The sequence below is a fragment of the Megalopta genalis genome, chromosome 3 (genome assembly GCF_051020955.1).
Source record: "Megalopta genalis isolate 19385.01 chromosome 3, iyMegGena1_principal, whole genome shotgun sequence".
In the NCBI taxonomy this organism is placed as follows: domain Eukaryota; kingdom Metazoa; phylum Arthropoda; class Insecta; order Hymenoptera; family Halictidae; genus Megalopta; species Megalopta genalis.
This window is the reverse complement of record NC_135015.1, coordinates 3,512,186-3,538,995: the sequence shown is the minus strand read 5'-3', so window position 1 is coordinate 3,538,995 and position 26,810 is coordinate 3,512,186. Positions and strand designations below refer to the sequence as shown.

Sequence of the window (26,810 nt, the reverse complement as noted above, 5' to 3'; positions counted from 1 at the left end):
CGGTGGTTTCTCGGTGAGTTTACGAAATCGTCGGAACGAAGATTACGGTCGGGACACAATAAGAAGGATCGTACTACCGATCGACAATGAGACCGTCTCGTTTGTCGACTGCCAAGGCAGCAGATTTATTGCAGGGCAAACAACGTCGCACAATGATCAGTCAATTTGTCCGAAGACATGGCTAACATTTAAAGGCGTCCTAGTTCGTGGAACTCAAATAATGTTACTAGTACACATTTTTCGTTGATTCTGATGATCTTTGAACTTCAAATTAGAATATGTTCGAAAGAACTGCCGTCAAAATATTCGAACTAACAAGGCATTACGCGCGAATGGCCCATATTACAGTAATTTCTCCCTAATTGACGCTGAGATTGTGCACAAAAATGGACAATTTCGGAAGAGAAGATACGATTATTCGAGCCTTGCGGCTCATTTTTATAGTTACCGATTATCAAAGACTATAAAAACGAGCCGCAAGGCTCAAATAATTAATCATTTCTTGTTCCCAATTTGTCCATTTTTGTGCATAATGTGAGCGTCAATTAGGGAGAATTCGTGTGTAATGCTTTGTTAGTTAATATTTTGACGGCAGTTCTTTTGAACATATTCCAATTCGAAGTTCAAAGATCATCAGAATCAACGAAAAATAACACTCTACAATTTTCATCGATAATGATGACATTGATTATTTTGGAATATGTATACTTGAGAACAATGTTTGCTAGCATAATATTTCTCCCTTTTCGCCACAATGATGGACACACCCCATGGACATTTAAAGTAATTGTAGTAAGAATCGTGTAACTATATATATATATATTCTGCAACTATTTATTTATTGATAGAATGACTCACACTCAATGTCGACCGCACCGTATCGTTAGATTAAAAGTGATGAACGTACTCCAAAATAGAGTAATTTTCATTTTAATTACTTTCATTTTCTAATCAATTATTTTGTAAAGTTCACTGTCACATTATAGTTTCGACTGATTTGTTATAAATCATGTAATATTTTGTTGTTTTTAGTTTGTACATAATAGAAGACAGTCGAAACGAAGCAATTGGATTTTGGATGAATTGAAAATTCATCTATTTCGTACTTCATTTCTTACACATTTCAATTAATCTATTTCGTATTTCATTTCACACCTTCAATTTTAAACAATTGTGCGGCCGATTTTGAGTGTGAGTCACTTGTACAAAGCTATAGGATCTTTAAATGTCCACGGGAAACTTTAAAAATTAGAAATTATGCTTTCCTGCAAGTTTACAGGAAGCGTAAAAAAAAAGAAAGATACTAAAATTGTACAGACACTAAGCTAAAGAGTATGCTTCCTGACGTGCTTAGCCTTGCGAATCGATCAATTTAGAAGCATAAATAGTCATTATCATTCTTTCCAAATGCTGCAGTTTTGGTGAAAATGCCCGACTCGGGTCAAAAGTGACCTAATGCAGGGCTGCTGCGCGAGTTAACAACAGAGATCAACGTTGGTCAGGCACGGTTAGCATAACGTCGACGTCGGAAGAAAAATCAGTCGAAACCCTGTATTAGGCAGCTGCGATGAACAATTGGAGCGAGCGGAGGCGGGAAGGGTTGCATTCGTTTGATCCATGGTCGACGCCGATTTTCGTGGGCGCGTGCAACCACATCCTGTGCAATTTTTGTCACGCTCGCCACGCTCTTTCTCCGCTCGTCTCTTTCCGGACTCTCTCTCTCTCTCTCTCGCTCTCTCTCTCTCTCTCTCTCTCTCTCTCTCTCACCGGGCTATTAATTGGAATCGCAACCACCCACGAGCCACGAAAATCAGGGGGTTGTGGGCAGCGATGCATTATGCGCTGCCCGGTGGCCGAGCCTAACCGCCGTACGCTCTTGTCGTTAACAAAAGCCGCGTCGTGATTCAGCAGAAATGAAAAACTCCCAGTGGCGATACGGGGGTGGGGGCGCGGATTACGAACACCAGTGATTGCGACCGTCGGATTTGTCAATATTGTGCAAATGTTTTCCGACGTAATATTGCGCAAATGTTTTTGTAATTTTATTGGGGGCATCATTGTACTTCTGCGAAACTGAAAGTCCGGTTAGATTCTTTTTAGTATCTTTCTGTGCTAGGTTTGAAATAGTCTAACCTGAATTATTTGTGAACTGTTTGACACTTAACGGGATATTCTAGCGTGAACTTTCGAAAAAATCAATTTTTTGGTTATTCTTAAAGGATATAGTTTTAATAATACATCTCTGGAACCTTACATGCGAACTTCTAACGTTTACTAAGTTATGATTGCTTGAAAAAGACGCGTGGATCCTATATTATTATCGATATACTAAATTTTAAAGGAATTTTTCTCGAAACTATATATATATATATGTTTTTCAAAATGGTGTTCATGGTATCTCAAAAACTATGATACTTTACCAATTGACTCAACAATTTTAAGTACGCGTTTAATACGTGTCTGATTACAACGCCTACTAGAAACAACCAAATATTTAATTTTTTTTTCTATTTTTTAGTCCTTCGAAGTTTAACAAAACATGTAAAAATCGATAATCGAATTTCAAAGTATCGCCAGTTTTTTAATTACCGACTTTTTTCTTTTGTTGTAGTATCTGATATAGCCAAATTCATTCTAATTAAGGAACTTTCACGTTCGTTTTTATTTCAAAGCATCCAGTGCCACTAATTTTAACATTTTTTGGTTCCAAAAGATTTTGACTGCAAAAGGTATAATAGTTTCTTTGCAAGAAATTCTCTAACAAATTTGAAAACATACGCACTTCACACAAGAATACTTTTTCGTTCAACTACTTTGAAGTTTCTCGGTAGATTCGATAAAGTACTTTTTTGATACCTCTGTTGTAGCTTTAAAAGGGGCTTTGTGTTTCATTGTGTCTCAGACTCTAATTGCGTTTCAGGAAGTCGCTGATGTTTTGATTAGATTGTTTTATTGATTGTTAAACTAACAGAGGAGATGTTCTCCTTAATAATTATCCAGTAATTATCACAGAAGCATTCCTATCTTTCCAAGATACAATATCTATCAGATACGTTAAAGCATCAGTTAACCATACTAATTCTAGAAATCGTACAAGAAGTGATATAAAACTTACACTATTCTATGTACAAAAGTGCACTAAAACAGAGTAACTTTCAAACTACTGAACATTTAACAGATTTATGGTTGTGCCCGAATCACACCCTTATTATTGAAATAGTGGAGCCCCCCCCCTCAATTTTATTATTATTATTTTTTGAAATAATGAAACCACTTTTTCAAGTGGTTGGGTATCTATTGAACGGACAAGAATATTACGAAAGGCTTCGACAACAACTTCGCATGGATAAGGTCACAAAAGCTTTAATCTAGCACTAAGAACTTTGGGATTATATGCAAGTATCAGGCGTATTGTAATAACAACACGCGAAACTTAGAGGACGTTTACACAGGGATAGAGCACAGGCTTGACGCTGGCTCTTAGCAATGCGCTAAAATTATTACCACATCTGGCTCACAGAAAATATACAGGTTCGAATATGCAAAAAGATGTAATAGATAGAAAGCAACTTTCGTGATGAAACACATAACATAATGAATGAAACAGTTTGATCAGCGTGCGAACGACTGTCCAGATATACGGGCGGAAAATTATACAGTTTTGCATAGTTGACATTGTAAAGGGACGTGTTGCTACGGTGTCCGAAACTTTGTGAATACCTTAGTCACTGAATATCTATAGTGATCGCGGTGCCAATATCAGGGTATCTACGAAATGTTTAAAAAGCGGGGTTTTCACGCAGCTAGGTCAATCGATGTTCAGAATTACTTATCGCTACGAACGGATAAAATCAGCAGATAAGATTCGCCGCTAAAATAAGTAATTTCGAGTGTTCGATTAATCCAACACATGACTACAATTCGCTGTAAACTTATTCGGAAAAGCAGACATCAACGTTACAATTTTAGTCAGCACTACATTATGATCAGTAGCACGTTCATAACAAGCGAACCTCGAAGAATTAATTCGGAATCTAGCGGAAAATGGGGCCGATCAAGTGAACAAATGACAGGTCGATGGATGTAAGAGATTAGCTGGCTTATCTCAACCCGTTCGAAAACGACTGATAAGGTGCTAAAGTCGCTCGGAGTGGGGAGCACGTTATCCTTTTTTTTATATTGACTACAGATCACGACAGCCACACTGCTCCCACTGCCAACATTTCTCGGTGTCACGTCAGGCCTACGGAAAGTTCGCAACCAATTAACTAAAAGTGTGGAATTATTCTTCGAGAGGACACCATAGGATTAAGAGTGACCATGGAACGAATTCGAATAACGTTCCTCGTTCTGGCGGTTCTCGTGGCTGCTGGTGGGATTTACGGTGTCAAAACGAGTGCCAATGGCAACGTCAACGGTAATGGATCGGAAGCAAATTGCAATTACATGTACAAAGTCGGGAATGACACGCAACGACCTTGTATCCTGGCTAATATGGAGATTTCCCTAGCAGTACAATACAAGACGAAGGCTGACGAGGTGGGTGCAAGTCCTTGGTCATCAGTATTTTCCATACAGGGGAAACTTGTTCTCCCGGGTGAGAAATATCAGTCTCGTTTGCAGGTTTTATAAATAACGACTTCGTCGACTTTGTCGCTTTAGTTGTGGGTGAAACGACAACGGTACTCTTCCTTGAAATCTTGCATCGATTGGTCTAACAACTACTTTTCAATCGTTTCACTAGTTCGTTAAGTAGATTTGAACATAAAGACATTAAACTACAAGATTGCGCGAAATGATGGATTGCTTTCGTTGGGACAGAAGAAATTCTATTGGAAGCACTTACAGAGATGTAACGCTTGTGTTGAATCGTTAAATTTTACGAGTGAAATTGGTGTTACGAAAATTTAAATGCAAATGTGTACATTTTTGTGAAATCCTTGATGGCTGCCAAAGGAGCATACGTGTCTGGACAGTGATTGAGCGCAAGTTCTTCTATCATATTGGTTAAAACGTTAACGCTTAATTCGAAATTAGAGGTCCATCAGGGAGTGGAAAGGGTTTCAATGTCATCGAACATCTTTACATGACGTGTTTAAAATTATTGCAATTTTCAGACAAAAACGGCCCAGTATAATGTTACAAAGAATACAACAAATGTGGTAGCGACCGGGACCTGTTCGCCGGTGATGTCTGAACTGGTGTTAACTTGGGGGAAGGGTAAAAGCCAGAATTCAGTGAAATTCGTGTTGTTCAATAACGAAACCACGTTCTCAGTCGTGCATGTAGCTTTTAACGTTTCTTTGAGTGACGCCGAAGCTGAAGGTTAGTTGTCTGCCTCGTAGTTTAGCTTTTCCGATGCGGTTTTCTCTTCTTGATTCGTGAAAACATTTATGATGCAGTGAATCGAGTGCAGAATTCGACCGACTTGGCCGAAGGGCTATTCAGCGAAAACGTGCAGAATATCTCTGTCTGTACCGACAGTACAAAGATTCCCATCTATAATTCGATCATGACGGTGTCGAAGATCGAGTTGATCGCTTTCAACAGCGACGATAAATACTGCCAGCGAAATAAAAGCGAAAGTTCGTACATACCTGTGTCCAATATTGTCATCTCTATGCAAATGCCATTTTTCATTAATTTGTGGAAATCCAATGATTCATTCTGTTGTGTCTGAATAGAATCATCGAGTTCTGTGAAACAAATAATTTTCCTCTTATGTCACGTCGACCACCTTAACCAGAACTTTGATTTTCAGAGCAATGCTCTAAGGGGAAGGTTTTCTCTTACGATATCAGCAAAGAGGGCGATCAGATTTCAAATCTGGCGACGATGTCAATTTCCCTCGAAATACCGTACACACAGAAGAACGGCAAAGTGAGTACCAGCAACAGAGAATAGGAAATAATTAAAAGAACGTTCATCAACACCCTTTGGCACAGGTTCAGCTATACAAAGAGAATTTTACCAATGTTGCTACTGTAGATAATACGCAATGCAGTAACGAAGGACACTCTTGCAGCGCGGACCTGCATTGGTACAGCGATGGGAAAAAATTCACATTATCGATCACAGTAAGCATACATGATAACGACATTGCCTACATCGACAAAGCGACTGTGGATATCTTGATAGACAAAAAACGTCTTACAGATTCAAAAGGTGCGTCCATCGAGTGTTCTATTCCCGCAAAAAAGCAATAAGTACACTGCGGATTTGGTGCATTCATAATAAATACGTTCAACTTGAAAAAAGTAGAATGACTCAAAGAATTCGGTAAAAGTATTCGTGAAAGAAAGAAATTCCTAAATGGTTCTTACTTTTCCGCATTAAAATCCGCAGTCCCATTACCATTAGGATTAGTTTCATGAATTAATTATCTCTGGTAATCACAGACAATATAAGACGCAAGGGAACCATGAACTTACGTTTGTTCCCCGTGGCCATTGGGAACGGACTTTACAGCTGCAAAACTGGAAACATACTGCGCTTTGGCGACGTCAAGATGACGATAACGAACGTCTTTTTCGCGCCGTTCCACACCGGGAACGGTTTCAACGGTAAAAATGGATTTTCATCCTTACAATTAGCACGCCAAGGTGGTGTCAGCCAGGGATCGTTCATCATTGCTTGTCCTGAAACAAGAGAAAACGATCATGTTAGCTTGATTCTTCGGAGATAAATAGGGTTCATATCAACCGTTTATTCTTTTATATTACTAAAGACATAGGAATAATCATAATCGTAGGATTTGTTTGAAAAGAAGCAAAGTTTAGAGTCTCCCGCTGTCAAAAACGCCTAACAACTCACTATCGCATGCTTTAAGCGCATCCTTCGTTAAATTCATCCATTAATGTTCTCAACGGGGATGTATTTCCATTAACGGTAAAGACAAAAGCGACAATCAAGTTCGTCAAATACAAGACAAATTTTGATATGATATGAAAATTTAAGGAAAGGTTCAATCGTTCCAAAGTGTCCAGAACATTTTTGTCATCTGTAACGAGCGCCTGTTTCGTAATTTTCAGTGACAATGTGCGATCCGGAAACTACATTCAGTGCACGAATGTTCAATTACGCAGTAAAGGATGCAAATTCAGGCGTGCCGTGCATCCTAGGGAACATGACGATCGCGTTGGATGTGACTTACAAAAAGAAAGACAAGACGGTATGTGTTGGATGGTCGTGGCTTGCAACGTTTTCAAATATTGTTAATGGTTTCTTCCGTGGCAGAAGGGTACGAAAACCATAAAGGTCCCATCGAACGCAACGACGATTGGCAGTTGCGACAAGTATATGCCTTACATGGATTTGTCATGGCCGGCGTCCATGAATGAGACCAAGAAAGACAAAATGAATAGACTTCTTATTAGCTTTTACCAGACGTCAGGGCTATACTACGCGGACTACGCCAAAGCCGACATCTACAACGATCAGGAGATATTCCAGGATACCGTCGGTATGTAGTCTCGATTCTTGATGAAAAGACTTCATCAGAGAATTCGGATTTTTCGTTGGCGCCAGGTGGTATGCAGCTTGTAATTTTATATAACGTTACAGAAACCGACGAGTGGTTGCATTCGATTTCTTCAACGACGCTTAGACTACTCACTAATAACATGGTAAACGGATATTACAAGTGTTCGGACCCTGTCAACGCAACGATAAACGATTCGACGAAGATAAAGATAAGCGATGTCATGTTGATGGCGTTCAACGATCAAGAGGACATTAGTATAAAAGTTATGGGTAAGTGTAAGGTAGATGTCCTAGTTTCCGTGCTCGTTCCAATTTTCGTGACCCCGGATTAAAAACGTATAAGAAAAGGAAAGTTCTATATATAAATTGATGGTCTATATTTGTTGAGGAGGTTATTTGAAAGAAAAGGGTGTAGAATGAAACACACGTAAATAACTATATTTAAGAAAGAAGTGAAGGAGAAACGGTGAACAAGCGCACGGTATGAAAGTACGGAAGAACCTGAGAAGCCTGGGCGACAATGCATGTTTTTATACCTGTGTACTCTCAGGTATATGGAAACCCTGCATTTCAGGATGTGGAGGCTTTCCAAGACTCAAGAAATTACTTCTTGCTTCAACAATATTAATTATATATATATTAATATAAATAATATAAATAAATATAAATTAATTAATAATTAAAAAAATATAAATTAATATAAATAATATAAATAAATTAATATAAATATAATATATATATTAATTTATATTAATTTAATAATATATTGTTTTGTTATGTTTACCTATATCAACATGTCTGCCCTAGTGGGATCTGTAAAAATGCAGCACCCTACATTAAATCGCTATGCCGACACACGTGCCGACTATTTTATTTATTCGTATTGCATATCTACATTAGGTTATCGGATAGAAATTTTTACCAATCAAGTCTTAAATGTAACTATCGTTTCAGAGTCTGATTGCTATGACAATAAAACAGATACGGATAAAAACAACGGAACTACTAGACCAAAAGGGTACAACTACTATGTCTTTCCAAAGAATAGCAAGATCCCTTGTACTTTAGCGAACATGGATATCACTCTGAACATACACTACGCGACAAAAACTGGGGTAAGTAAAATCCGGATCCTGCGAGAGAGATTATTGCGACCTAAACGATCGTTGTTCCGGTTTCAGACTAATTCAATAGCGGTGCCAGTGCCCACTAATGCAACATCCGACGGAATTTGCGGTAGCGAGAAATCCACATTGAATATCGTGTGGTCGAACGAGAAGGGTCATCCACATATGGTGAACTTGACGTTCAATAAGGAGAGTTCGAGATTCTTCCTTCATCAGATCGATATGTCTATCGACACGACAAGTTTCCCTGAAACGAAAGGTGGGAACATTCACGCAACTTATAGTTTCCTTTAATTCTCCATCTACCTTTCCAAGATCTGAATAGTTACGAGCAAGATTTTGTTTTGACAACAGAGTTAGTTTACGAATTACGGGCCGATAAATGGGGTGGAAAATTATAGCCTGATTGAGATGTCTCAATGAACAATTAATTTTACGTAGGAGAGAAGTTCAAGGGACAGAAAGATAATCTAATGCTCTTTTCTGCTGATGCGTCAAATATTTACAATTGCGAATCGCAAGAGGAAGTGGCGGGCGACCAGTTCACCGCAACCTTCAGCAAGGTGACCTTGATCGTCTTCAACGAGGATGGGGACTACACGAAGAGATCAGGTGAGCTTTCGTCGGTCGAACAGAAGTGTTCTGCAACGATCTTTATACAGGGTGTCCCAGATTTTAATGTTCAAACTTTGTCAGGGTATTCTATGGCACAAAGTAAGAAAAAAATGTTATGTAAACATAGGTCATATAGAGCTTTATTAAGAAGTTATAACAAAAATTCAGAATAGCAATAGTAATCAACTAAAAAAAAAATAAAAAATAAAAAAGAATCTTCGATCGATGTCACTCATGTATTGTCAACAACGGTTATTAATACATTTCGAAATGTATTAATAAACACAGCTTACACATAAACACACGGCATGTGCTGATCTATTCAAGCCAATGCTCGCACTATTCTGAATTTTTGTTATAACTTCTTAATAAAGCTCTATATGACCTATGTTTACATAACATTTTTTTCTTACTTTGTGCCATACAATACACTAACAAAGATTGAACATTAAAACCTGGGACATCCTGTATATTCTTCGTGCTATTTTTATATTTTGAGGGAAGATCTACCCCCATGGTGCTTGCGTTTATGTAGCATCTTCGCGAAAGATTAGGTTCATTTCTTAAAAATTAATTTCGATGTTCTAGAGGAAAATTGCAGTACAGCGAATGTCGGGGCAATCGTTGGTGGTATCATAGGAGGCTTCTTGATCGTCGGCGTAATTGGGTACGCGGTATACAGATACAGGAAGAACAGATACTATTAGAAAAGGTGGGTGAAAGGTGCTGTGTCGCTGAAGTCCTAGAATCTTAGAGATTGAAGTCATTTTAATTTTGTTATTTCACTAATACCTCGCAGTAGAATGTTGTGCGTATAAACTCCGTAGAAAGTGTTAACACAATGATGATTTTTTAGAAGATGTGAGAATAAATTATTTACAATATCTGTCTTCGTCGTTTTAATGATTGACAAGAATATAATAGAAATTCTTGACAGGTAATCAAGTAGAATGCAACTAAGCGAGAAATATTCGACCGTGAATCCCAACATGAAAGTCAATTTTGTGATACAGAATCACCAGCTTCTTGAAACCTCCTGCGATTGTTCAAGAAATGAAGATGCGCAGACTGACATTCATTGACAATCCTACCTACGTTTCATATAAAGATAATTACAGCAGAATCTCTGCTTTTTAATGTATCATTCAAGCGAATGCAAAGACAACAAAAAATTTCAATATCGCTGGATGAAAAAATACTGTACATACTAACAAGATGAATAAATATATATTGATATAAAACAGCATATTTATCGTTAATATTTATAAATATTTTTTTATAAATAACAGTATAATTAACAGTCTAGATAGCAATACCCCCTTAACATAGTGAACGTTACGTGCGCGCAAAAATTAGATATCTCAGCCGACCCGTGTATGTCACGAACATGAACATTAAGTGGTTAAACAAAATAGATTTTTCTGGCACAACTTGGAGAACAGTTTCCAAAATTCATGTATCATTGCAATGATGAACAAATCTTAAGCAAAACAGTACTGGGCAATAACAATCACACAAAGGAAATGAACATGCGATTAAAGAAACAAGAAGTAGAAATTTCTGATAACGCGATATGATATTTCGGATACGCGTGTAAAACATACATGCACATACGAAACATACAATTTTCGCGGAATCTTTTACGCGGAATGTCCAATTAATCATTGAGAAGGTTCAAAGTGGGGCAGTTTCTTATATCACCATTCTGTACCGAATATCTGTCATTTGTGTTCCGCCATTCCCATTCATCGCAAGAACAGCGCAAGGAAGAAGAGAATGATATGCTTCCGGTTCTTAATTCTGTCGACACTATTATTCGCAGGTAAGTCAAGCAGCATTATCAAGTTTACCAACAGTGCTAAAACGAGTGACTTTAACGTGTACCAAAACACTACAAAATTCCCAGTTCTTCATTGCTACGCTAATCAGGAACCTAGGAAAAATGCACCAAAAATTCCGTGTACCTTAGCTAACATGTCCATCACCATTGTCGTCAATTACACGATGAGCAACGACAAGGTACCGAATGAATTTCTATTTTGTTTGCTTAAACTTTCGACAGCAATAACGAAACAGAGAAGTAAAAATCCTTTCAATCGTTATAGCAATTTGTAGTAGCTTTTGTCTTAGGGAGTGCCTTAAAATTTCGTGAAATGGCAGGTAGTAACAAAGAATGTGACAGTTCCGAGCAACGCTGTGGCAGAATGCACTTGTGAGCCAATGATATCGACATTATCGTTAGTTTGGGGGACCAAGGTGAACGAAGAGATTCAGCAGAACGTCGTTAAATTTTTGATGTTCAAGGACCGCACCAATTTCTCGGTGTTCTCCGCCGACATCGATATTTTCTTGGACCCGATGAACTTTCCCGATGCTGCAGGTATTTCACTTTAAATTGACAAAAACGATAGTTTCATTACTTTGAAGATAGTTTCAGTTGGTTTCAACAGCCTCTTGGCACTTATAGCCTTGTAGCCTGGTCGTGACAGAGACTTGTGCAATTCTTTAGACCTAACATCTTCTTTTTATACCTAACAGTAGACCAAATTAACTAAAACCTAAAATAAATCAGCTGTGAAACTATATGCAGCCTTCAAGAACAATATTTGGAGCTAGTCACCCTTTCCGACGATTAATTTGATGATAAGGCTCAATACTTTTGGATCATTTCTGAAGCTAAATTAATGTTTATTGATGTAAGCTTAATGTGCCATTTTAACAAGTTAACATCACAGATAAACGACGGATCACGAAGACCAAGATTGACCGTGGCATGTTTCACGCGCCAATTGAGGATGGCCGGTACAAATTTTCCAAGGAGGAGAGGATTAAGGTCGATAACGACACTGCCCTAATCCTCACGGACGTTTCGTTGATCGTGTTCAACACCATAAAAAATGATACTCAGTGGAATGGTAACATAACATCCAACACTTAATTCCCCGAACGTGATTTATCTTGTATGACAGTGTAGAATACTTAACAAAAAGTAATTTCCGTTCTGATTGAACGTTCCCATTATTATCAGTACACCTGCATTCGATAATTTATCAGCGGAAGTTGATATGATATACTTGGATAAAAACAATTCGTACCAAAACAAGTTCTGGCTAAAAGGAAATCTTATTTTTTGTAAAGATCTCAGACTTACGGTCGGAACGAACTGCACTTGGCAGAAACAGAGCATATTTAAAGACTGCTCTGAAATATGCTGCAACCGATTTTGATGAAATTTCGGCACTTAGTATTGTCTAGAAAACTAGTCCTAACATCTCAACAAAACTAAACTCATTTAGCCCAATCTTTAAAACTGATTTCCTTTTAAGAGATGTCCGCATACTATATTTGTGTACGACTGTATGTTCTGTAGACGACATTTGGCACGAAACACCAGGAATTCATGGCCTCTCCGAGGGTGATTTCAATTATGTAGTGAGAGACCCAATATCAAACATCCCTTGCTCTTTGGCAAGCATGACAATTTCCGTGAATTTAAGATATAAAATAACGAATAATTCGGTAAGTGAAGGATAGGATACCAGGTAAAATTTGAGCGCGTCAAACAAAATTTCAGCGACGAGTTTCAAATATGGAAGGAAATCTGCATTACTCATTCTAGGAGAAACAAACGACATTTGCAATGCCAAAAAACGCAAACGTTAGTGGAAATTGCGATCTTAGAAATCCCATGATGACATTGTTGTGGGTGCCAAAACATGCAGTAATTGACATGGAGAGTCCTAACGGAATGCAGAATTCGATCTCGTTGATATTTAGCGAAGATGACTTGAAATTTCACGTTAGCATGATTTCGGTGGACTTTTATCTGGATGAGAAGAATTTCCCGGATGTGTCAGGTAAGGGAGCAAACAACAATGGAACTATGATACACGAAAATTGCCTATAATAAGCAAGCAAATTGAAGGAGTAATTAACGTCCTTATTTTACTAATATTGTCTTTGATCCTATTTAATTTTTGAGGTCAATGTATCGAAAAGAAATTTGTACAAATGAACATAATGAAAGTTACAAATTAACATATGATTTTATTTAAAGATTCAATGCAACGGAGATATAAGGTGGACATTAACAATCTGAACTTGTTCGACGCTGACATTATGGATGTATACAAGTGCGATTCTGAAACTGTCGTAGAATTCCATGAGGTCCAATTGACGTTCAGTGACGTCGCTATAACTGCGTTCAACACTTTTTGGAATGGCACGTTTTTGGATGGTAAGTACATTTCTTTGTCGCATGTCAGAACACCCAAACAAATATTCAGTTAAAATCGCTTACTTTCAGTTTTATAGACAGAGCTGGGGATTATTTATAGAGAATATATTTGAAATCCTATTTGAAATAATATGATTTAGTAACATCAAAATATTTGATTTGAATGATAAATTAAGTAAATATAATATACCGATCTATCGCACAAATATTTTCAGTGTTTTTCAAATAAAATACTATTTGAAATATTATCTTAAAAATTGTTTACGAATAAAATATTTTATTCTCATAAGCATATTCTTGCGAACAAATAATTTATTTTCAGGAACGCATGCATGCATATCTATTTTCTATTTGCCATTTAAAATAGTCTTTTACCCAGCTCCGGTTGCAGTACTGATTATTAAAATATAATGTCTAGACATTCGCTCAATTTTTAATATGTACAGTTCTCAGAATACGTGTGCTGCAAATTAAGAATTCTCAATTGTTCTACACAGTCCGATGTATCACCTGTTAGGCAGCATGTGCTACAGTGTGTCACAAAGAAATGAATTTGTTACAGGATGTACAAAATTTCTGCTGGTGTATTAATAATGTTATTAACATTTCAGAAAATTGGACTATTCCTCCAATCCCTTCATCCGAGACGAGCGTACCATTCTGGTTTTATCTTCCCATAGGCCCGATAGCAGTTTTGACAGGACTAACCGTGGCTGCGTCCATCAAAATAATGATTGCAAAAATAAGGGGAAAACAAGGGCCCGGATACGAGATCCCCACTTGATAGCCGATCGACTAGGTCACACAGCTACGGAACTCTTCTATTTTCCCAATCTCCGTACATATTGTTCTTGGCAGGTTCCCTGATCCCTACAGTACTTAGGTAGAAAAAGAAATATTCGAGGTCACCGAATAAAATTTTCATTTTTAGATTTTGTTTAAACTGATACACTGTGATCGGTGAAAAGTTGATAACTATTTTTATTACGACAATGAGTTTCTTGCGTGGAGCGAAAATTAAGATTTTTCTGAAAACACTCGATGCGGGCACCACGCACGGTTTTTTGCGATAAGATTACGCATGACAGTGGAAAAGTATGCTGATTATCCCGTTTTAGGAAACAATTCGATGGTTCGGCCACCCTGCGCGTCTCGTCGCGGTTACGCCCACCCCAATTATCTCGTTACTCTGCGAACTCCGATACGCGTTACGTGTCACGTGCAGCCCGTGTGAACCGGAAATCGATTTGAATGCGAAAGCGTGCTACACGACGCCGAACGGCACTCGAGAATTACCATAATTGAGCCGTTTATTTTGAAAGTGGCCTAACTCCATTTATTTTAAGATCCAGAAGTTAGAGGATTTTACGTTTTAATAAATATTAAAATATTAGTCACTGTTAACGTGACAGTATAATGTTTTTGTGTTTCTAAGGGTTATTGCGCTCTAGAGACTTTGTGAGATGAAATTATATATAATGGAGAAATGTGTAAATATTAACACTATGCCGTCCGCAGATCTTAGATATGATTCTTTTGTTTGACGCCGGCATGATAGCTTGGAAATTTTAGATCTTAAAAAAAATTTCGAAGATGGCGGTAATATAAATTCCTAAAATTAAGATATGTCATCCAAGAATTTTCGTACTTAATTCTTAGTTTAGTTTAGTTTGCTGCCTTTTAACACCGAAGAAATATAGTTCAAATGTTATATCAGTTTTTTAAAATGGCATCAAAGTGGTGTCACCGGCATACAACAGATAGTTTTTGCATGGCATCAGCGTGGTACCACCGGACGGCATAGTGTTAACATAGTTAACTCGATGCTTATGGAAAACGGACATAGACCACTTTCAAAATAAACGGCTCAATTAGCCTGCGAAATAATCTGCATCCAAAGCGTGTATAGCAAATTTCATTTGGTTTACAATTTTCTGGAAAAATTGTATTCTGTTGCAGCGAATTTTTCTGTAAAACTTAACACACTTCTCCTGAAAATTAACTAGAAAATTCCTTTCACAAACAAGAGATTGAATGGTGCAAATAATTCTGTGGTGGACGGGCAAAAATTTGGTGAGACGAATTTTGGTCAAAATGATAGAAATCGTCAGTTTTAAGAGAAGATATTTCTTCGTAGAATGTCCAATAGGACGAAACATATAAAAGGTTCACACAAAGAAGAGAAAGGTCAATTTTAACAATTTTTTTCATATTTGGTTTTATCATATTTTCGCATGGTTCTGTGCCTGCTCTTTATTGCTGGCTGTATTGTATAGCAACTTAAAGTTGACAGTGATGTAATTAGAGATTTCAATGTACAAAGGATGAATAAATGAATTTCTTAGAATTTGTTTGGATCTCTTGGAAGCTGTGGAGTTGTGAAATTATAGTTTGATAAATATTTGCATCTAAACTGCAACATCTGATTTTACACTGCACTTTTAAGGGGAGATACCGATCTAGAACTTTCTAAAAAATCACGAGAAACTTGAAATGGGTTTTTCTCAAGACGACATTTGGGCACTAATTGATCAGTTTAAGTGAATTTTTTTCAATTAAAGAATATACTTTCCCGCAGACAGTGAATCTTTAATATCTCCAGTTTTTGCTTCGCTCATTTTTAAGAAATGTAAAATTCTGGCAAATTGATAACAAAATTTCACTCTAAAATGCCAGGGAATGATTAAAGAAAAAGTATATTTTATACTTTCATAGGTACCTTGTAAATATCTTGTAGTTTAAGAATATTTTGATCTTTTAGATTCGGATTTATAGTCGAGGTGCTACGTAGAATAAGATTATACAATTTCCTGTATGCTCAAAAAACACCATAAAATGTCGAAAACCCTAGATTATCATTTTATTTACTTTTGTTAGAAAAATATCCTAAAAATAACCTTCTTTGTAGCCTCCTAGATCGAAATCTCCTCTTAAACATGCTTTCCTACACAATTAATTATTCTGATTGGCCTTTAACCAGACTCTTGCGTTAGTCCACCGAAGAATTGGTCAGAATTTTGGAAAAAGGGTGATGTTTATGTTATTCAATATAATAGTAGAGAAAGTCCGGGAGAGTTCGGCTAGCGGGAGTGACTGACAAACGTAAATATCTCGAAGGGACGACGCCATATGGTGTTGTGCCAGAAGTCAAAAAACAATTTAATAAATTGATTGTTGATTACGTATTGCAATTGCTGCGAAACCGTATCCTGATCTTGCAAATTGCGTTTAAAGCTTTAGACGGATCTGAAAGTTCTTTTTTTCCCTAAACTAATGGTTTTTTAACATAAATAGGTTAATACTCCTTTGTAAAGAATATTTAGATGCATTAACTGATGTAATAAAAAATATATGATTTCATTTTAAAAAATGTTAATGATCTTCATATGTCTCCTTCATACGTCCATTTACCAGAAAACTAGTATCATCAGAATATGCCCCCCTCGAAACCATTCAATTTCATCTGAAACGTTTTTCGCCACGCGTAATAATAATGACATAAAACTAGATGGCAAAATGTGGTGTCCTACCCTATACATATATTTTATTCTATTAATTAATTTTATTCTATTATATATATAACAGAATAGAGAATAAAATTCTAAAAAAGCCACAGCTTTTTTTGAAAAAGTGGTCTGACTCTCCCGGACTTACCCTACAACAAAGCGAGTACTAGAAAAAAAGAAATAATCTAATTCCCCAGCTGTTCTGCCGCACACCCTCGCAAATGTATCGACACCGATTTCCTGTTCCCACGTTTAGCAATTAGTGTTGGATCATTGACCAGATTATGGTAGTCGGGGTTTCTGCAATTTTTAGAGAATTTTTAGAAAATGCTGGATCGTTGTTGTTTTCAGCTTTAAGTAATTTCAAGAATTTTAATCTTTAATTTTAAGAATTTTAATAATTTCCTATGCCTATTAATTAACCCTACAATTGGATAAGTACACTATCTGCGAGTCAAATAAAAACGTGAACATAATCGAATCCCTTTTATGTAACTACAAAAACATTTTACCGTAGGAAGGAACAGAATAAACCAAATTGTAAAGTAACATTTACCTTTACATGGACAATTTAATGAGTCAAATATTCATAAGTTTCGATCATCATTTTGACGAAAGCTTCAATGACTAGAGTTGAATGAAAGTGTTCAAATTGTTCAGTGCTCCAATTAATGTGAATAACCATCTGTCAGATATCGCTGAGGAAAACATCACGTGGGATTTTGTACAAATAAACTAATTGATTGTAATATTTCAATCCAACATTTATAATTTGACTAAGTACTTAATATTTTTAATTGAAATATTTGAATAAACTAATATTTAATGAATAAATTCCTCTCCCGTTTCATATAATCGTATTTACTCTAAGAAGATTTATTATTAATTGATTACTCGTTGATAAAAAGCACTATTAATTGAATTAATATTTACAAGGTGGCCAAAACTTCATTAACGTAATTCGTTAACTTAACCGATATTAAAAATTGTCGACAAAATAGAAAATGAGAGAAGTTCAAGGGACAGAAAGATAATCTAATGCTCTTTTCTGCTGATGCGTCAAATATTTACAATTGCGAATCGCAAGAGGAAGTGGCGGGCGACCAGTTCACCGCAACCTTCAGCAAGGTGACCTTGATCGTCTTCAACGAGGATGGGGACTACACGAAGAGATCAGGTGAGCTTTCGTCGGTCGAACAGAAGCGTTCTGCAACGATCTTTATACAGGGTGTCCCAGATTTTAATGTTCAAACTTTGTCAGTATATTCTATGGCACAAAGTAAGAAAAAAATGTTATGTAAACATAGGTCATATAGAGCTTTATTAAGAAGTTATAACAAAAATTCAGAATAGCAATAGTAATCAACTAAAAAAAAAATAAAAAATAAAAAAAAATCTTCGATCGATGTCAATCATGTATTGTCAACAACGGTTATTAATACATTTCGAAATGTATTAATAAACACAGCTTACACATAAACACACGGCATGTGCTGATCTATTCAAGCCAATGCTCGCACTATTCTGAATTTTTGTTATAACTTCTTAATAAAGCTCTATATGACCTATGTTTACATAACATTTTTTTCTTACTTTGTGCCATACAATACACTAACAAAGATTGAACATTAAAACCTGGGACATCCTGTATATTCTTCGTGCTATTTTTATATTTTGAGGGAAGATCTACCCCCATGGTGCTTGCGTTTATGTAGCATCTTCGCGAAAGATTAGGTTCATTTCTTAAAAATTAATTTCGATGTTCTAGAGGAAAATTGCAGTACAGCGAATGTCGGGGCAATCGTTGGTGGTATCATAGGAGGCTTCTTGATCGTCGGCGTAATTGGGTACGCGGTATACAGATACAGGAAGAACAGATACTATTAGAAAAGGTGGGTGAAAGGTGCTGTGTCGCTGAAGTCCTAGAATCTTAGAGATTGAAGTCATTTTAATTTTGTTATTTCACTAATACCTCGCAGTAGAATGTTGTGCGTATAAACTCCGTAGAAAGTGTTAACACAATGATGATTTTTTAGAAGATGTGAGAATAAATTATTTACAATATCTGTCTTCGTCGTTTTAATGATTGACAAGAATATAATAGAAATTCTTGACAGGTAATCAAGTAGAATGCAACTAAGCGAGAAATATTCGACCGTGAATCCCAACATGAAAGTCAATTCTGTGATACAGAATCACCAGCTTCTTGAAACCTACTGCGATTGTTCAAGAAATGAAGATGCGCAGACTGACATTCATTGACAATCCTACCTACGTTTCATATAAAGATAATTACAGCAGAATCTCTGCTTTTTAATGTATCATTCAAGCGAATGCAAAGACAACAAAAAATTTCAATATCGCTGGATGAAAAAATACTGTACATACTAACAAGATGAATAAATATATATTGATATAAAACAGCATATTTATCGTTAATATTTATAAATATTTTTTTATAAATAACAGTATAAATAACAGTCTAGATAGCAATACCCCCTTAACATAGTGAACGTTACGTGCGCGCAAAAATTAGATATCTCAGCCGACCCGTGTATGTCACGAACATGAACATTAAGTGGTTAAACAAAATAGATTTTTCTGGCACAACTTGGAGAACAGTTTCCAAAATTCATGTATCATTGCAGTGATGAACAAATCTTAAGCAAAACAGTACTGGGCAATAACAATCACACAAAGGAAATGAACATGCGATTAAAGAAACAAGAAGTAGAAATTTCTGATAACGCGATATGATATTTCGGATACGCGTGTAAAACATACATGCACATACGAAACATACAATTCGACAGAAATACGAGATTAGGAATGCTTTATCTTTTACGCGGAATGTCCAATTAATCATTGAGAAGGTTCAAAGTGGGGCAGTTTCTTATATCACCATTCTGTACCGAATATCTGTCATTTGTGTTCCGCCATTCCCATTCATCGCAAGAACAGCGCAAGGAAGAAGAGAATGATATGCTTCCGGTTCTTAATTCTGTCGACACTATTATTCGCAGGTAAGTCAAGCAACATTATCAAGTTTACCAACAGTGCTAAAACGAGTGACTTTAACGTGTACCAAAACACTACAAAATTTCCAGCAAGAAAACTTACTTAACAACAAGTAATTTCCGTTCTGATTGAACGCTCCCATTATTATCAGTACACCTGCATTCGATAATTTATCAGCGGAAGTTGATATGATATACTTGGATAAAAACAATTCGTACCAAAACAAGTTCTGGCTAAAAGGAAATCTTATTTTTTGTAAAGATCTCAGACTTACGGTCGGAACGAACTGCACTTGGCAGAAACAGAGCATATTTAAAGACTGCTCTGAAATATGCTGCAACCGATTTTGATGAAATTTCGGCACTTAGTATTGTCTAGAAAACTAGTCCTAACATCTCAACATAACTAAACTCATTTAGCCCAATCTTTAAAACTGATTTCCTTTTAAGAGATGTCCGCATACTATATTTGTGTACGACTGTATGTTCTGTAGACGACATTTGGCACGAAACACCAGGAATTCATGGCCTCTCCGAGGGTGATTTCAATTATGTAGTGAGAGACCCAATATCAAACATCCCTTGCTCTTTGGCAAGCATGACAATTTCCGTGAATTTAAGATATAAAATAACGAATAATTCGGTAAGTGAAGGATAGGATACCAGGTAAAATTTGAGCGCGTCAAACAAAATTTCAGCGACGAGTTTCAAATATGGAAGGAAATCTGCATTACTCATTCTAGGAGAAACAAACGACATTTGCAATGCCAAAAAACGCAAACGTTAGTGGAAATTGCGATCTTAGAAATCCCATGATGACATTGTTGTGGGTGCCAAAACATGCAGTAATTGACATGGAGAGTCCTAACGGAATGCAGAATTCGATCTCGTTGATATTTAGCGAAGATGACTTGAAATTTCACGTTAGCATGATTTCGGTGGACTTTTATCTGGATGAGAAGAATTTCCCGGATGTGTCAGGTAAGGGAGCAAACAACAATGGAACTATGATACACGAAAATTGCCTATAATAAGCAAGCAAATTGAAGGAGTAATTAACGTCCTTATTTTACTAATATTGTCTTTGATCCTATTTAATTTTTGAGGTCAATGTATCGAAAAGAAATTTGTACAAATGAACATAATGAAAGTTACAAATTAACATATGATTTTATTTAAAGATTCAATGCAACGGAGATATAAGGTGGACATTAACAATCTGAACTTGTTCGACGCTGACATTATGGATGTATACAAGTGCGATTCTGAAACTGTCGTAGAATTCCATGAGGTCCAATTGACGTTCAGTGACGTCGCTATAACTGCGTTCAACACTTTTTGGAATGGCACGTTTTTGGATGGTAAGTACATTTCTTTGTCGCATGTCAGAACACCCAAACAAATATTCAGTTAAAATCGCTTACTTTCAGTTTTATAGACAGAGCTGGGGATTATTTATAGAGAATATATTTGAAATCCTATTTGAAATAATATGATTTAGTAACATCAAAATATTTGATTTGAATGATAAATTAAGTAAATATAATATACCGATCTATCGCACAAATATTTTCAGTGTTTTTCAAATAAAATACTATTTGAAATATTATCTTAAAAATTGTTTACGAATAAAATATTTTATTCTCATAAGCATATTCTTGCGAACAAATAATTTATTTTCAGGAACGCATGCATGCATATCTATTTTCTATTTGCCATTTAAAATAGTCTTTTACCCAGCTCCGGTTGCAGTACTGATTATTAAAATATAATGTCTAGACATTCGCTCAATTTTTAATATGTACAGTTCTCAGAATACGTGTGCTGCAAATTAAGAATTCTCAATTGTTCTACACAGTCCGATGTATCACCTGTTAGGCAGCATGTGCTACAGTGTGTCACAAAGAAATGAATTTGTTACAGGATGTACAAAATTTCTGCTGGTGTATTAATAATGTTATTAACATTTCAGAAAATTGGACTATTCCTCCAATCCCTTCATCCGAGAGGGGGATACCATTCTGGTTTAATTTTCTCATAGGTGCGGTAGCAGGTATGACAGGAGTAACCGTGGCTGCGTCCATCAAAATAATGATTGCAAAAAGAAGGGGAAAACAAGGGCCCGGATACGAGATCCCCACTTGATAGCCGATCGACTAGGTCACACAGCTACGGAACTCTTCTATTTTCCCAATCTCCGTACATATTGTTCTTGGGAGGTTCTCTGATCCCTACAGTACTTAGGTAGAAAAAGAAATATTCGAGGTCACCGAATAAAATTTTCATTTTTAGATTTTGTTTAAACTGATACACTGTGATCGGTGAAAAGTTGATAACTATTTTTATTACGACAATGAGTTTCTTGCGTGGAGCGAAAATTAAGATTTTTCTGAAAACACTCGATGCGGGCACCACGCACGGTTTTTTGCGATAAGATTACGCATGACAGTGGAAAAGTATGCTGATTATCCCGTTTTAGGAAACAATTCGATGGTTCGGCCACCCTGCGCGTCTCGTCGCGGTTACGCCCACCCCAATTATCTCGTTACTCTGCGAACTCCGATACGCGTTACGTGTCACGTGCAGCCCGTGTGAACCGGAAATCGATTTGAATGCGAAAGCGTGCTACACGACGCCGAACGGCACTCGAGAATTACCATAATTGAGCCGTTTATTTTGAAAGTGGCCTAACTCCATTTATTTTAAGATCCAGAAGTTAGAGGATTTTACGTTTTAATAAATATTAAAATATTAGTCACTGTTAACGTGACAGTATAATGTTTTTGTGTTTCTAAGGGTTATTGCGCTCTAGAGACTTTGTGAGATGAAATTATATATAATGGAGAAATGTGTAAATATTAACACTATGCCGTCCGCAGATCTTAGATATGATTCTTTTGTTTGACGCCGGCATGATAGCTTGGAAATTTTAGATCTTAAAAAAAATTTCGAAGATGGCGGTAATATAAATTCCTAAAATTAAGATATGTCATCCAAGAATTTTCGTACTTAATTCTTAGTTTAGTTTAGTTTGCTGCCTTTTAACACCGAAGAAATATAATTCAAATGTTATATCAGTTTTTTAAAATGGCATCAAAGTGGTGTCACCGGCATACAACAGATAGTTTTTGCATGGCATCAGCGTGGTACCACCGGACGGCATAGTGTTAACATAGTTAACTCGATGCTTATGGAAAACGGACATAGACCACTTTCAAAATAAACGGCTCAATTAGCCTGCGAAATAATCTGCATCCAAAGCGTGTATAGCAAATTTCATTTGGTTTACAATTTTCTGGAAAAATTGTATTCTGTTGCAGCGAATTTTTCTGTAAAACTTAACACACTTCTCCTGAACATTAACTAGAAAATTCCTTTCACAAACAAGAGATTGAATGGTGCAAATAATTCTGTGGTGGACGGGCAAAAATTTGGTGAGACGAATTTTGGTCAAAATGATAGAAATCGTCAGTTTTAAGAGAAGATATTTCTTCGTAGAATGTGATGTGCATTTCGTAAGTCCAATAGGACGAAACATATAAAAGGTTCACACAAAGAAGAGAAAGGTCAATTTTAACAATTTTTTTCATATTTGGTTTTATCATATTTTCGCATGGTTCTGTGCCTGCTCTTTATTGCTGGCTGTATTGTATAGCAACTTAAAGTTGACAGTGATGTAATTAGAGATTTCAATGTACAAAGGATGAATAAATGAATTTCTTAGAATTTGTTTGGATCTCTTGGAAGCTGTGGAGTTGTGAAATTATAGTTTGATAAATATTTGCATCTAAACTGCAACATCTGATTTTACACTGCACTTTTAAGGGGAGATACCGATCTAGAACTTTCTAAAAAATCACGAGAAACTTGAAATGGGTTTTTCTCAAGACGACATTTGGGCACTAATTGATCAGTTTAAGTGAATTTTTTTCAATTAAAGAATATACTTTCCCGCAGACAGTGAATCTTTAATATCTCCAGTTTTTGCTTCGCTCATTTTTAAGAAATGTAAAATTCTGACAAATTGATAACAAAATTTCACTCTAAAATGCCAGGGAATGATTAAAGAAAAAGTATATTTTATACTTTCATAGGTACCTTGTAAATATCATGTAGTTTAAGAATATTTTGATCTTTTAGATTCGGATTTATAGTCGAGGTGCTACGTAGAATAAGATTATACAATTTCCTGTATGCTCAAAAAACACCATAAAATGTCGAAAACCCTAGATTATCATTTTATTTACTTTTGTTAGAAAAATATCCTAAAAATAACCTTCTTTGTAGCCTCCTAGATCGAAATCTCCTCTTAAACATGCTTTCCTACACAATTAATTATTCTGATTGGCCTTTAACCAGACTCTTGCGTTAGTCCACCGAAGAATTGGTCAGAATTTTGGAAAAAGGGTGATGTTTATGTTATTCAATATAATAGTAGAGAAAGTCCGGGAGAGTTCGGCTAGCGGGAGTGACTGACAAACGTAAATATCTCGAAGGGACGACGCCATATGGTGTTGTGCCAGAAGTCAAAAAACAATTTAATAAATTGATTGTTGATTACGTATTGCAATTGCTGCGAAACCGTATCCTGATCTTGCAAATTGCGTTTAAAGCTTTAGACGGATCTGAAAGTTCTTTTTTTTCCTAAACTAATGGTTTTTTAACATAAATAGGTTAATACTCCTTTGTAAAGAATATTTAGATGCATTAACTGATGTAATAAAAAATATATGATTTCATTTTAAAAAATGTTAATGATCTTCATATGTCTCCTTCATACGTCCATTTACCAGAAAACTAGTATCATCAGAATATGCCCCCCTCGAAACCATTCAATTTCATCTGAAACGTTTTTCGCCACGCGTAATAATAATGACATAAAACTAGATGGCAAAATGTGGTGTCCTACCCTATACATATATTTTATTCTATTAATTAATTTTATTCTATTATATATATAACAGAATAGAGAATAAAATTCTAAAAAAGCCACAGCTTTTTTTGAAAAAGTGGTCTGACTCTCCCGGACTTACCCTAGATTGCCGCGAGCCTAGATCCTAATCTAGAAATAGACAACAAACCCGTTTCCCAGTGCACAGCCGGAAAATGATCGTATTTCATGGCGATTTCGACCGAGGCGGTATCGAACGCCGGACACACCCCCTATTTAGCACCTGGATATCATATCGCGGATGGCAGATGCCGCAATATAATCCTCGATTATCAGCGTTAATTACTGCACAGGAATGAACATGATCGTTGGTCGGAATTCCGCGGGGAATAGAATTCCTACTCTCCGTGGGAACAAAGCGAGTACTAGAAAAAAAGAAATAATCTAATTCCCCAGCTGTTCTGCCGCACACCCTCGCAAATGTATCGACACCGATTTCCTGTTCCCACGTTTAGCAATTAGTGTTGGATCATTGACTAGATTATGGTAGTCGGGGTTTCTGCAATTTTTAGAGAATTTTTAAAAAATGCTGGATCGTTGTTGTTTTCAGCTTTAAGTAATTTCAAGAATTTTAATCTTTAATTTTAAGAATTTTAATAATTTCCTATGCCTATTAATTAACCCTACAATTGGATAAGTACACTATCTGCGAGTCAAATAAAAACGTGAACATAATCGAATCCCTTTTATGTAACTACAAAAACATTTTACCGTAGGAAGGAACAGAATAAACCAAATTGTAAAGTAACATTTACCTTTACATGGACAATTTAATGAGTCAAATATTCATAAGTTTCGATCATCATTTTGACGAAAGCTTCAATGACTAGAGTTGAATGAAAGTGTTCAAATTGTTCAGTGCTCCAATTAATGTGAATAACCATCTGTCAGATATCGCTGAGGAAAACATCATGTGGGATTTTGTACAAATAAACTAATTGATTGTAATATTTCAATCCAACATTTATAATTTGACTAAGTACTTAATATTTTTAATTGAAATATTTGAATAAACTAATATTTAATAAACTAATGAATAAATTCCTCTCCCGTTTCATATAATCGTATTTACTCTAAGAAGATTTATTATTAATTGATTACTCGTTGATAAAAAGCACTATTAATTGAATTAATATTTACAAGGTGGCCAAAACTTCATTAACGTAATTCGTTAACCTAACCGATATTAAAAATTGTCGACAAAATAGAAAATGTCAATTATCTACATCTACCACAATCACATTTGCATTTTGATTTTTCGTTTCTATTATATTCTTTTGTTTCTCTTCAGTTTCTTTGATCGTTCTTCCTTCTTCTCCTGATTTCATGCTTGAGCGGAACGTAGTGACGTACACGTTACAACATTGTAATTACACATAAAAGATTACTTTTATTTAACGTGGTGTCGGTATTTCATATCTTAACCTTAACAAAAGAATGTACCACTTTGTGTGTAATCCTTTCGTGGATTTATTTTCGTTTGCCACCTATTAGGCTTGTTGAACACTAGATTTACGGAACACAAAAAACAGCTGTTTCATAATAGTTTATAAAAGTAGCAATAAGATATTAATTTTTATTTTTAACAAGCGTTATTGTAACATTTGCCGTAAGTAACATACAAATTGAATAAATAACTCATAAATGTATCTTTACGATATGAATAATCGTAAATTAAAGAATTAGTGACCCGTCATTTTGAAATTCCGTAAATCTAGTTAAGAAGAATCGGCACTGAAAAAGATCCTGTTGAAGGATGGAACAATCTAAGAAGGTTTCGATCAGCAGCCATGGCAGTCAAAGGATTTAAATACCTGGAGTATTACAAAGTTCGGTTATGGCTTGCGCAATAAAATTTAAATGGCCGACGTTCTC

At 36.0% G+C, this 26,810-nt stretch overlaps 3 protein-coding genes and 1 long non-coding RNA gene across 7 annotated transcripts; all 4 read left to right on the top strand.

Annotated features, from left to right (window-relative positions):
* Positions 1 to 4,188: 4,188 nt before the first annotated feature.
* On the top strand, positions 4,189 to 10,470 carry LOC117226675 (uncharacterized). 3 transcript variants are annotated; one of them, XM_076519571.1, is made up of 14 exons: positions 4,189 to 4,539; positions 5,118 to 5,325; positions 5,403 to 5,585; positions 5,762 to 5,880; positions 5,946 to 6,165; positions 6,399 to 6,563; positions 7,032 to 7,171; positions 7,240 to 7,462; positions 7,564 to 7,752; positions 8,437 to 8,597; positions 8,664 to 8,868; positions 9,051 to 9,221; positions 9,813 to 9,936; positions 10,162 to 10,470. In XM_076519571.1, the coding sequence occupies exons 1-13, from the start codon at positions 4,321 to 4,323 to the stop codon at positions 9,929 to 9,931; spliced, it is 2,322 nt and encodes a 773-aa protein (XP_076375686.1). In that variant the 5' UTR covers positions 4,189 to 4,320; the 3' UTR covers positions 9,932 to 9,936; positions 10,162 to 10,470. The 3 variants fall into 3 exon arrangements, with proteins under 3 accessions (XP_076375686.1, XP_076375687.1, XP_076375684.1); XM_076519569.1 differs by having other exon boundaries at positions 4,190 to 4,539; positions 7,237 to 7,462; XM_076519572.1 differs by lacking the exons at positions 9,813 to 9,936; positions 10,162 to 10,470 and having other exon boundaries at positions 7,237 to 7,462; positions 8,964 to 9,094.
* A 418-nt stretch (positions 10,471 to 10,888) lies between these two features.
* Positions 10,889 to 16,642, top strand: LOC143258946 (uncharacterized). 2 transcript variants are annotated; one of them, XM_076519567.1, is made up of 8 exons: positions 10,889 to 11,046; positions 11,131 to 11,243; positions 11,385 to 11,604; positions 11,960 to 12,139; positions 12,595 to 12,743; positions 12,844 to 13,081; positions 13,282 to 13,461; positions 14,073 to 16,642. In XM_076519567.1, the coding sequence occupies exons 1-8, from the start codon at positions 11,001 to 11,003 to the stop codon at positions 14,243 to 14,245; spliced, it is 1,299 nt and encodes a 432-aa protein (XP_076375682.1). In that variant the 5' UTR covers positions 10,889 to 11,000; the 3' UTR covers positions 14,246 to 16,642. The 2 variants fall into 2 exon arrangements, with proteins under 2 accessions (XP_076375682.1, XP_076375683.1); XM_076519568.1 differs by lacking the exon at positions 11,131 to 11,243 and having other exon boundaries at positions 10,958 to 11,046.
* A 1,333-nt stretch (positions 16,643 to 17,975) lies between these two features.
* LOC143259251 (uncharacterized) lies at positions 17,976 to 19,393 on the top strand. The gene is made up of 3 exons (XR_013033065.1): positions 17,976 to 18,144; positions 18,736 to 18,859; positions 19,085 to 19,393. It is a non-coding gene; the product is annotated as an uncharacterized LOC143259251 (long non-coding RNA).
* A 500-nt stretch (positions 19,394 to 19,893) lies between these two features.
* Positions 19,894 to 24,544, top strand: LOC143258945 (uncharacterized). Its single transcript, XM_076519566.1, has 5 exons — positions 19,894 to 19,990; positions 20,479 to 20,627; positions 20,728 to 20,965; positions 21,166 to 21,345; positions 21,957 to 24,544. The coding sequence occupies exons 1-5, from the start codon at positions 19,945 to 19,947 to the stop codon at positions 22,127 to 22,129; spliced, it is 786 nt and encodes a 261-aa protein (XP_076375681.1). The 5' UTR covers positions 19,894 to 19,944; the 3' UTR covers positions 22,130 to 24,544.
* Positions 24,545 to 26,810: the final 2,266 nt, after the last annotated feature.